This window comes from Suncus etruscus, chromosome 10 (genome assembly GCF_024139225.1).
Source record: "Suncus etruscus isolate mSunEtr1 chromosome 10, mSunEtr1.pri.cur, whole genome shotgun sequence".
Classification (NCBI taxonomy): Eukaryota; Metazoa; Chordata; class Mammalia; order Eulipotyphla; family Soricidae; genus Suncus; species Suncus etruscus.
The window spans coordinates 95,198,493-95,211,349 of record NC_064857.1 but is presented as its reverse complement, the minus strand read 5'-3'; the positions used below and the strand labels follow the sequence as shown (position 1 = coordinate 95,211,349).

General features: G+C 40.6%; 1 protein-coding gene across 1 annotated transcript in view; it reads left to right on the top strand.

Annotated features, from left to right (window-relative positions):
- The window catches only part of SPPL2A (signal peptide peptidase like 2A), a 77,932-nt gene that overhangs the window by 25,522 nt on the left and 39,553 nt on the right, over positions 1-12,857 (top strand). Inside the window, exons 3-8 of the mRNA XM_049781501.1 lie at positions 162-344; positions 2,431-2,520; positions 3,142-3,275; positions 6,624-6,772; positions 11,687-11,783; positions 12,505-12,606. Coding sequence (XP_049637458.1) covers positions 162-344; positions 2,431-2,520; positions 3,142-3,275; positions 6,624-6,772; positions 11,687-11,783; positions 12,505-12,606 — 755 coding nt within the window. The remainder of the gene's footprint in view (positions 1-161; positions 345-2,430; positions 2,521-3,141; positions 3,276-6,623; positions 6,773-11,686; positions 11,784-12,504; positions 12,607-12,857) is intronic.

Sequence of the window (12,857 nt, the reverse complement as noted above, 5' to 3'; positions counted from 1 at the left end):
TGCCGGGAAAAATTAAGGAAATTTTAAATATGTCAAAACTTGATTGTCATAAAATGTCTATTTTCAGACAGTCTTGTAGTAAACCAGTATTGATACCTGTGCCACATGTATGTGAGGCAAATTCCTGTGTTTATCATGTTAAAGACATTTCTTCTTTGCAGACTTCCATAAGTTTGGTGAACCTGACAGAGGCATCACTGTGCAAGCCTTCTGATATTCCTCCTGAAGGAATAATGGACAAAGCAGTTGCAGTACAGTTGGGTGCCTGCAGTTTTCTGGAAAAGGCCAGGATTGCACAGGAGGGTGGCGCTAGAGCTTTGTTGCTCGCCAACAATAGTGTTCAAGTAAGTTATCAAGTTCTAACACCTTCTTTTGAGCTCATACTATCAAGTTATGCAAGAACTGAGCTGACTTGTCTTCATGGCTTTAGGCCAAGTCTTAAATATTGTTAGTTGTTGGATAAAAAAAATACCTTGGAGATTATAAATGTTTTTGGTTTTTTTTGGTTTTTTGGGCCACACCCGTTTGACGCTCAGGGGTTACTTCTGACTATGTGCTCAGAAATCGCCCCTGGCTTGGGGGGACCATATGGGACACCAGGGGATCGAACCGAGGTCCTTCCTTGGCTAGCGCTTGCAAGGCAGACACCTTACCTCTAGCGCCACCTTCCCGGCCCCGATTATAAATGTTTAATTGCACAATTTTATAGATTCTTTTCTGTTAAAATAATTAAGAGGAAATAGTACAGAAGGTAGACCACTTACCTTTCATGTATAGCCAAACTGGATTTGATTCCTGACCACGTTTGATCCCCTAGGCTCCCTTCAGGAGTGACCTCTTGAGTGTGGAGCCAGGAATAAGCCCTGGGCACCACCATGTATGGCCTAAAAAAAATAAAGGAGTCCAACTTGCTATATATATATATATATATATTTTTTTTTTAACAAATACCATATTACTTATATGTGGAATGTAAAGAAACAAAACAAGAGCAAGTTCTTAGATACAGAAAACAAATTAGTGGTTATTAGACGGGAGGACAACTGGTACATGGGTGAATTGGGGATAGGCTTTCAGTTATATGGTGATGAAGGCTTTAGTTGATTGTCACGATATAATCTATATAGTTGTTAAATGTTAATGCTATACACTTGAGATTAATAGAGTATTATAAATCCAAGTTACCCCAATAAAATTTTAATTTATGTGCTCAGCCCATTATCATTATGCTATTTCTGGACCCTGTGCCTGCCAGGAGCTATTTCTGAGCAGACAGCCAGGAGTAACCCCTGAGCACCGCTGGGTGTGGCCCAAAAACCAAAAAAAAAAAAAAAAAAAGAAAAAAAATATATATATATATTTGAGGGGCCGGAGAGATAGCATGGAGGTAAGGCATTTGCCTAATGCAGAAGGATGGTGGTTCCAATCCTGGTATCCCATATGGTCCCCCTAACCTGCCAGGAGCGATTTCTGAGCATAAAGCCAGGAGGAATCCTTGAGCGCTGCCGGGTGTGACCCCCCCCCCCAATTTTTTTTTTTTTTGAAAGGACACACTGGGCCTTAAGCTAAAGTAAAGATTTATATGACCCAACAAAGCATCTGGGCCTGGAGCAATAGCATAGCTGGGGGGGGGGGCGGTGTTTGCTCTCCACGCAGCCAAAGTTGGTTCAATCCCTGACATCCCACATGGTCTCCGAGTCTTCCAGGAATAATTCCTGAGCACAGAACCAGGAGTAACACCTGAGTGTATCAAGTGTGGCCCAAAAACAACAAAATAAACAAAAATATAGCATTAACTACAGACAAGCTAATTTAAAAGATGTTAATATGTTTACAGAGTTGAACTTCCTATAATAAGATATCATCAAGCTATCTTACCAAGGACATTGTAAAATAGAGCATCTATTTTTTGTTTTTGTTTTTTTTTTTTGTTTTTTGACCATACCCAGTGGGGCTTACTTCTGGCTCTGCACTCAAGATTTATTCCTAGCAGAGCTGGGGGACCACATTGGGTTATGGGAATTGAACCCAGGTCAGCTGTGTGCAATGTGAGCACATTACACAATGTACTATCACTTGTAATATGTTTTAAAAGAAATTTAACCTTTGTTTACAAAACTTTAAAAATAATATATTTAACAAAGGGACCGGAGTGGTGGCACAAGTGGTAAGGCATTTGCCTTGCATGCACTAATGTAAAACGGACCGTGGTTCAATTCCATGGTGTCCCATATGGTTCCCCAAGCAAGGAGTGATTTCGAGTGCGTAGTCAGAAGTAACCCCTGAGCATCACTGGGTGTGGCCCAAAAACCAACAACAACAACAATAAAATATATATATATATATATATATATATATTTAATGAAACAATTCAATGTATCATTTGTAAATATGCTAATAATCCATAAATTTTTATACTTTTTCTTTTAGCTTCACCACTTAGGGAACAAATCTGAGTTTCATGATCTGAAAATACTGCTTGCATTTATAAAAAACAAAGACCTGGCGGATATGTATCAGGTAATTAGAATTCCATATTGTACAGGGACTGATTTATAAACAGGACAACTTTTTTTTTTTTGGGCCACACCCGTTTGATGCTCAGGGGTTACTCCTACTAAGCGCTCAGAAATTGCCCCTGGCTTGGGGGGACCATATGGGACGCCGGGGGATCGAACCGTGGTCCTTCCTTGACTAGCGCTTGCAAGGCAGACACCTTACCTCTAGCGCCACCTCGCCGGCCCCACAGGACAACTTTTTACTTTCTGCCACTTATATGTATTTGTTTGCATGTTTGTTATTTTAAATGGGGCCATTGGCAGGATTTCTCTGGTGTTCAAGAAGTCATACAGTGCCAGGAATGGAATCTGGTCATTAACTGGCCCCAAGCCACTGATAAATTACTGTAAACTATCATATATCCTTTACAATTCTATTCTGTATAAATATTTGTTATAAGAGCCTACCAAATCTATTCGGCAAGCTCTCACCTCCTGTTTAGAAGAGGGTTTTTCAGAAATAGCTCCAGCCTTTCTTAGCAATGTGTAGTTTTCATGTCATATTGAAATTGGAAAAATACTGCCATATATAGAATAGGAAATAGAAAACTAATTCCAGTGTTTTTATTATCTTGCTTTGCAGACTCTTGGCAATAACATTACCGTGAAAATGTATTCTATATTATGGCCTAACATTGATTATACTATTGCGATTGTTGTATTAATTACTGTATTCACTGTGGCATTAGGAGGATACTGGAGTGGAGTAGTTGAATGGTAAGTGTGATTGCATTTGAATTTTGTGGCTGAAGTAGTTGAAAACTATGGCTCAAGACTGAGAGTGGAGTGCTGGAGTAGAGCATTTGACTTGCATTGTGTGAAGTCCTGATTTTTGTTTTTGGAGTCAGGGATTACTCCTGGCTCTGCACTCAGGGATCACTCTTGATAGCACTTGGGGACCATATAGGACGGAGACCCTGGGAATCTAACCTAATCGCTGCATGCAAGGCAAATTCCTGTACTCAGGAATCGCTCCTGGCAGTGCTCTGTGCTATTGCTGTGGCCTCCAGCAATCAAACCCTCCTGGATTTGATTTCTGACACTGCTTGGACTCCTGAGTATCAGTTGGTCCCAAAGCAAAAACAAAAAATAAAATTGTCAGTTGATGATCATCTTATATATTTTGGACCACACCCAACTCTGCTCAGGGATCACTCTTGGCAGTACTTGGGGACCACATGTGATGCCTGAAATGAACTGGAGTTGGCTGGTGAATTTATTTTAATTACTTCCCATAATTACTGGTTAACTGAAATTTTTTACCTATTTAATATAGATTTTTGTTTCTATTTCTAGAAATACTCTATAGAATAGAACGTACCCAGATGTAATATGCACATAAAGTATCTTTATAGCTCATAAAAATTCAGATTTAGTAGGATTAGGATATGAGCTAAGATTTCACATTTTTAACAAGTTCCCAAATGGTTTTCTTTTTTCTTTTTTTCTTTTTTTTTTTTTAGATCAAAGTGTTTTATTTTATTGGGGTATGGGGTAATCTTCAGGGGAGGATAAGCCAATGTCCTCGGCGAGCTGGGATCTCTGGGCCACACAGCTGCAGAAACTCTTTTTTCTTTTTCTTTTTGGTTTTTGGGTCACACACATCCAGTGGTGTTCAGGGATTACTTGTAGCTCTGCTCTCAGAAATTGCTCCTGATAGGCTCAGAGACCATATGGGATGTCCAGGTTTGTCCCTGGTCAGCCATGTGCAAGGCACTTTGCCCCCCAGCCATTGGTTTTTCTGGCCTTTAGATTCACTTTTTTTTTTGTTAGTTTTTCTTTTTTTTTTTTTTTTGGGGCCACACCTGTTAAATTGCCCCTGTCTTGTGGGGGACCATATGGGATGCCTGGGGATTGAACCATGGTCTATCCTAAACTAGCGCTTGCAAGGTAGATGCCTTACCTCTAGCGCCACCTCTCCGGCCCCTAGATTCACTTTGAGTATGCAAGATAAGCACAGTCATGTCAGGGAAGATTTCCCCCTCAAGAAATGGGGACTGGGCCCAGAGAGATAGCACAGCGGCATTTGCCTTGCAAGCAGCTGATCCAGGACCAAAGGTGGTTGGTTCGAATCCCGGTGTCCCATATGGTCCCCCGTGCCTGCCAGGAGCTATTTCTGAGCAGACAGCCAGGAGTAACCCCTGAGCACCGCCAGGTGTGGCCCAAAAACCAAAAAAAAAAAAAAAAAAAAAAAAAAGAAATGGGGGCTAACCAGGTTAGCCACATGCAAGGCACATGTCCTACCTACTGTAAAATTACTCTTGCCTCAGAATAATGTTTTTAAATGTAGACAGTTATGTGTTGGATTACAAAGGTAGTCAACTCTATTAAATTATGATTACATTATTTTTTTTTGTTTATTTTGGGGAGGGTCACACCCAGCAGCGCTCAGGGGTCACTCCTGGCTCCACTCTCAGAAATCGCTCCTGGCAGGCTCAGGGAACCATATGGGATGCTGGGACTCAACCACTGTTTTTCTGCATGCAAGGCAAATGCTTTTACCTCCATGCTATCTCTCCGGCCCCATGATTACATTATTTAAAAAAATTAAATGGGGGTTAAAGGGCTGAGATAATAGCTTTCCTTGCACATGACTGACCCAGGTTTGATCCCCTTATCCCAGATTGTCCACCAAGCACTGCAGGGAGTTATTCTTGAGTGCAGACACAGGAGAACCCCTGACGCCCAAGACCTGCAGGTCTTTGGTTCTAACCTTCCTTATATTGGGGCTGGCTGGACCCCAGACCAAGGAAAGCCAATCCCGGATGAGCCCCCATATGTTAGGGTTCGAGTTTACATCCATATCAGCGCTGAGAATCAAAGACTACTTCCCATAATGGGGTTTGATCCCCCTGCATCCCATATGGTACCCCAAGCCAGGAGTGATTTCTGAGTGCATAACCAGGAGTAACCCCTGAACGTCACCAGGTGTGGCCCAATAAAACCAAAAGAAAAAAATTTAAAATAAAGTAATTTTTTTTTTTTTTTGGCTTTTGGGTTACACCCACGGTGCTCAGGGGTTACTCCTGGCTGTCTGCTCAGAAATAGCTTCTGGCAGGCATGGGGGACCATATGGGACACCGGGATTCGAACCAACCACCTTTGGTCCTGGATCGGCTGCTTGCAAGGCAAACGCCGCTGTGCTATCTCTCTGGGCCCTTAAAATAAAGTAATATTTTAATTGGATATAAATAAGTACATGTTTTTTCCTTCAGGAAGTTGCCTGATGCTTTTTCAGTACTTTGAATATAAATTTTTCATTGTTTTGGCTTAATATGCATGCTCTGATTAAAAAATGACTTTAATCTATAGTGAGATACAAAGGTTTTTTTTTTGTTTGTTTGTTTGTTTGTTTTGGTTTTTGGGCCACACCCTGTGACGCTCAGGGGTTACTCCTGGCTATGCCCTCAGAAGTTGCTCCTGGCTTCTTGGGGGACCATATGGGACACCGGGGGATCAAACCGCGGTCCATCCTAGGCTAGCGCAGGCAAGGCAGGCACCTTACCTCCAGTGCCACCGCCCGGCCCCGAGATACAAAGGTTTTGTGTTGTTTTCCACTCATATACTGTTTTCATTAAGATTCCTATTAGTTACTCTCTCGTTAACACCACAGTTTCAACACTGCCACTCATCTCTCCTAAAATGTTCAATCTGCTCTTTTCACAGACAGCCTGGCCTCGTAAGTGGTTAATAACAGATCATCTCTGGAGGGTAGAATAATAAAGTTTTTAATTCCAACATTAACTATTCTTTTTTTTTTCTTTTTTTTTTTAAAGTATCTTTGTCATCAGAGCAAATTTAAGTTGGTATTAAAGATAGGTTTTAAAAATAACTCAACTTGGTCCTGGAGAGATAGCACAGCGGCGTTTGCCTTGCAAGCAGCCATTCCAGGACCAAAGGTGGTTGGTTTGAATCCCGGTGTCCCATATGGTCCCCCGTGCCTGCCAGGAGCTATTTCTGAGCAGACAGCCAGGAGTAATCCCTGAGCATCGCCGGGTGTGGCCCAAAAACCAAAAAAAAACTCAATTTGGCATTGTCCTGAAGTTCCTATGTGTGTTTATGCAGGGAACAGATGAAGGCAGTGAGAAACACTGAAGATAGAGAAAAGAGCCAGAAAAAAGATTCTGCAGCTCTAACACCTCTAACAATTGTGATGTTTGTGGTCCTTTGCTGTGTTATGATGGTCTTACTATATTTCTTCTACAAATGGTTGGGTAAGATGTCATCTTTTATATTTGCGACTTTTAACATAATCTTTTCATTCACTTTGTCAAATATAGGCTTTCTACTTGGAACATTTAAGTGAATAATTATATGGTGTTAGGGCAGATACTGACATTTGTTTTGATTTTTGACCCATAGCCAATGCTATTCAGAAGCTGCGCCTAACTCAGAGCTCAGGGGCCCTCGCAGTGCCTGTGAGAAAACCATAAACCTTGTACTTCCAGGCATCCCGAATGCACAGTATGTGCTCCAGCCCATTGAGTCGTTTCTTAAGGCCCAAGTATTAACTTTTTTAAATTGTTGTGTTGGTCTCCATTACTCTGGATGGATAATAAAGAAAAAGAAAACTGTTTAATATATATTGGGACCTGTTTAATATATATTGCGATAGCACAGCAGTAGGGCATTTGCCTTGCACACAGATCTGGATTTGATACCCAGTGTCCCATATGGTCCCCCGAGCCAGGAGCAATTTCTGTGCACAAAGCCAGGAGTAACCCCTGAGCATCACCGAGTATGGCACAAAACAATAACAACAACAAAAAATTAAAATATACATACATACATATATATGGGGCCAGAGAGATAGCATGGAGGTAAAGCGTTTGCCTTTCATGCAGAAGGTCATTGGTTTTAATCCCGGCATCCCATATGGTTCCCCGAGCATGCCAGGAGTGATTTCTGAGCATGGAGCCAGGAGTAACCCCTGAGCACTGCTGGGTGTGACTCAAAAACAAAAAACAAACAAAAAATATATATATAAAATGTATCTTGGGGCCAAAGAGTATTGTTACAAGGGTGTTTGCCTTGTGTTTAGCAAACCTGGATTTAATCCATGGCACCATATATGGTTTTCCATGCCCTGCCAGGAGTAATTCCTGAGTGCAGAGCCAGGAGTAAATCCTGAGTACTGCCTAGTGTTTTTTATATATAACAAAATCATATAATTTATATGTCTATAAAATATATTAAAATGTGGGGCTGGGATGATAGCATGGTGGTAGGACATTTGCCTTGTACATAGTCGACTTGGGATGGACCCAGGTTTGGTTCTCGGCATTCCATATGGTCCTCTGAGCCTGTCAGGAGTGATTCTTGAGCATAGAGCCAGGAGTAACCTCTGAGCACAGTTGGGTGTGACCCACCCAAATTATATACATATATGTATATTATATACATATACATATACATATTATATACATATACAAATTATGTACATACATGTATGTATATACATATATGTATATACATATTATATGTATATATTTATATACATAAATGTATCTTGGCCAGGAATGTAGCTCAGTAGAGTACTGAATGTTTTATTTTTTGAGGCCCTTGGTTTAATCCCTAACAGTAAAACACCTACTACCCCAAATATATAAAAGTTTTTATGATTTTTGGATCACACACAGCAGTGCTCGTGGTGTGCTCCTGTGTACTCGGGGTTCACTCCTGGCTGTTCTGGGGGAGGTTCACAGGATCAAACCTAGGTCATTTGTGTGCAAAGAAAGCTCCTGACCACTGTACGTACTATCTTTCTAGCCTCCAATTAAAAAAAAAGTGTTATTGTAGTTTAAGTAACGTGGTTACAGTTGTTGTTTATGATTTTGATGTCCATGGTTACTGCATCTCATGACCACCAAAGAAAGTGCCTAAGACCCTGTACTGTTTTTAAGTCCCCTTTTCTTCTTCTCTGTTACTCCCCACTTCTTCCTCATTTTGTTTCTCTAATATACCACAGATGGGTGAGACTATCTGATATTTGTTCTTCTCCCTTTGACTTCTATTTAAATAAAATGTCTGTAAATATTATTAAATATATTTAGTAAAATATATTTTAAAATATTAAGTAATTTCTATTTAAGTTAAATATTTTAAATAACACGATGCCATTAGAGAGCTTATAGAGGTTTAACATATTACTAATAAAATAGAAGGCTTATCTTATCACTACTTTATTTGCTGTCTATGCTTACCCCAAGTGTAGTTTGTTGTTTTGTAATCCATGGATGGAATCAAGCCATGGAATCACTCAAATTTTATCTTCTTTTTAAAATTTTATTTATTTTGGTTTTGAGGGCCATATCTAGCAGTGCTTAGGGTATATTCCAAGCTCAGTGCTCTAGAACTGCTCGTAGTGCTGCATTTACTTTGCACATGGCCAATCCAGATTTAATCCCATATGATCCTCTGAGCCCTTGAGGAGTGATCCTAAGTACAGAGCCAGGAGTAACCCATGAACACTGACAGTTATGACCCAAAAACAAACAAACAAAAATTTTTTAAAAATCACTTGTATAGGAGCCACAGTGATAGTACAGCAGTAGGATGTTTGCCTTACATGCGGCCCGGGAAGGTCCGGTTTGATTCCCGGCATCCTGTATGGGCCCCCAGCCTGCCAAGGGTGATAGAGCCAGGAGTAACTCCTGAGCACTGCGGGGTTTGGCCCAAAAACCAATCAATCAATCAATCAGTTAATAAAGTTTAAAAAATTGGGGCTGGAGAGATAGCATGGAGGTAAGGCGTTTGCCTTTCATGCAGGAGGTCATCGGTTCGAATCCCAGCGTCCCATATGGTCCCCCGTGCCTGCCAGGAGCAATTTCTGAGCATGAAGCCAGGAGTAACCCCTGAGCACTGCCGGGTGTGACCCAAAAACTACCAAAAAAAAAAAAAATAAATAAAGTTTAAAAAATTAAAAAAAAAAAGACTTGTGGGCCTGGAGAGATAGCACGGCGGCGTTTGCCTTGCAAGCAGCAGATCCAGGACCAAGAGTGGTTGGTTCAAATCCCGGTGTCCCATATGGTCCCCCATGCCTGCCAGGAGCTATTTCTGAGCAGACAGCCAGGAGTAACCCCTGAGCACCGCTGGGTGTGACCCAAAAAACAAAAAACAAAAAAAGACTTGTATAAATGTTTTTCTTAACACCTCCTTCGTTGTTTTATATTTTTCTAGTTTACTTCATTATAGTAATTTTCTGCATGGAGTCATCATTTCATCTATGCTGCTGTCTGGTTGCACTAATTTGTAAAATACTTTATGGTTCTTTTTTTATTTAATCATTCAGTGATTCAAAATGGTGTTTGTCAATGATTTCTCTGATGTGGATAGCAGACTTTTATGAGTATTTACTTAAGTGTAAAGAATCAAGAAAATGAAAAATCACTATAAACACTTTAAAAATACATCTTAGGGCCCGGAGAGATAGCACAGCGGCGTTTGCCTTGCAAGCAGCCGATCCAGAACCAAAGGTGGTTGGTTCGAATCCCGATGTCCCATATGGTCCCCCGTGCCTGCCAGGAGCAATTTCTGAGCATGGAGCCAGGAGTAACCCCTGAGCACTGCCGGGTGTGACCCAAAAACTACACACACACACACACACACACAAAATGCATCTTAGTAATTTGACAAAAAACATAGGATAAGAATAAGGATAACATAAGGATAAGAACAGACATCTACTTTAAACATTAACTATTATCTATGATTGTTGGGGTTTTTTGAAAAATTATTTTTAATAATCTGACCTGTATACATGAATTTATTTTTTGTTTTTGTTTTGGGGCCCCACCTGGCAGTGCTCAGGGAATTTCTTACTCCTACCTCTTTGCTCAGGAATTTCTTTTTTTTTTTCTTTGTTTTTGTTTTTGGGCCACACCCGGCTGTGCTCAGGGGTTACTTCTGGATATCTGCTCAGAAATAGCTCCTGGCAGGCATGGGGGAACATATGGGATGGGGAACATATGGGATGTGGGGATTCCAACCAACCACCTTAGGTCCTGGATCGGTTGCTGCAAGGCAAACACTGCTGTGCTATCTCTCCGGCCCCTGCTCAGGAATTTCTAATGAGGGGTTCGGGGGACCATATTTGGGTTCTAGAGATCAGATGTGTCAAGTGTGTGCAAGGCAAGCACCCTTCCTGTAGTACTATCGCTCTGCCCCCATACACATGCATTTAAACTAATCTCTTTGCTGTGATAATATTATGGTAGTTTAAATTGATGTGTTTTCTATAGCACTATATTTATTTATATGAATGTATATTTGTATATTCAATATATATTCAGTTACATATTCAACTGAATTTATATGAATATGTCCTTATTTATATTTATTATGAAAAGTATTTAAAACTGAAAAAAGTAGAATCTCTTTCAGCCCTTTACACAATCATCTATGTATAATTAAAACACAATAAAATACCTACTTGAAAACTCAAAATCTTAAGTATTTCAGCTTAGTGTAGTCCAGTCACTATGTTGAAACTATCATTATACATCAAGAAAGATAAAGTTGGCCGGAGAGATAGCATGGAGGTAAGGCATTTGCCTTTCATGCAGAAGGTCATCAGTTCAAATCCCGGTGTCCTACATGGTCCCCGTGACAGCCAGGAGCAATTTCTGAGCATGGAGCCAGGAGTAACTCCTGAGCACTGCCCGATATGACCCAAAAACCACAAAAAAAAAAAGGAAAGATAAAGTTGTTTTGAGTATTTGTTTGTTTTGGTTTTTGGTTTTGGGGCCACACCCGATGCTGCTCTGAGCTTATTCCTGGCTCTGTGCTCAGAAATTACTCCTGGCAAGCTCTGAGGACCAGGTTGGATGACAGAGATCAAACCTAGGTCTGCCGCATTCAAGGCAAATGGCCACTCTAGTGTGCTAATGCTCTGGTCCCAGGAAAGAGAAAGAATTCATATTGTGGGACCAGAGAGTATAGCAGGTAAAGCATTTACTGTGCACATGGCCAACCCAGATTCAATCCTATATAGTCTTCCAAACCCTCAATGAGTGATCCTTGAGTGTAGAGCCAGGAGTAATCTCTGAGTATATTGCCAGCTGTGGCCCAAAAACCAAAATCAAACCCCAAAAATATCACTTATATGATCTCTTTTTTTTTTTCCCTAGTTTATCTCATTATAGTAATTTTCTGCATGGGATCATCAGTTGGTCTATACCACTGTCTGGCTGCATTGATTTCTAAAGTACCTTGTGGACAATGCAAGTAAGTGTCATGAAGAATCCCTTTGTCATTTAACGCAACACAAGAAAAGAGCTGAGTGTTCCAATATTCATGTGATTCATTAGATTTAGTTAAAATTAAAATAAAATTGGGAAGGGGACCAGAGTAAAAGTACAACGGGTAAGACACTTGCTTTACATGTTGCCGACCCTGGGTGGATCCCCAGCATCCCATCTCATTTCCTGAGCACCACTAAATTATTCCTTAATGCAGGTCCGTGAGTAAACCCTGAGCATCCATTACTGAATATGGCCCCCTGAAAAAATTGGGAGGAGGTGGGGGCCCAGACTGTGAGTTGCTCAGGGATTACTCCTGGCTTTGTTCTCAGTGACCCCTGGTAGTGCTGGAGGAAGGTTGAGATGTGTGGCATATTCAATGTTGGAGAATGAATCCAGGTCTGCCATTTGCAGAGCAAACACTTTCACCCCTCTGCTGTCTCTCTGGCACCAAAAGTTATCACGTGTATTTAATGACTCCTATATTGAGATACACAGGTACAAATTTCTACTATCCTATAAAAACATTTTATTCATATGGAAAACATTTTATTATTTATCATTTATTACTACTTAAATCAAGACTCTTAAATTGTTATTTCATGACTTGTGACTGTGATTGTTTGTCATATCTTATGATAAGTGAATAATGTATTTTATCTGGAGAGTAAGCTAACTTTTGTATTTTATTTTATTTTATTTTAAAGATTCACATGTCGTGGCAAAACCATTGAAGTGAGACTTATTTTTCTTGCTATTCTATGCATAGCAGTAGTTGTCGTTTGGTTCGTGTTTCGGAATAAAGACAGGTATAAATACTAAGTATATTTATTTTTAAATTAATAATAGATTCTTTTATTTGGGGGGGATGGGCTTTACAATTGCTCAGGAAGCCCCATGGTCTCTCCCTGTAATTCTTTTTTTTTTTTTTTTGTTTTTGGGCCACACCCATTTGACGCTCAGGGGTTACTCCTGGCTATGCGCTCAGAAATCGCCCCTGGCTTGGGGGGACCATATGGGACGCCGGGGGATCGAACCGAGGTCCTTCCTTGGCTAGCGC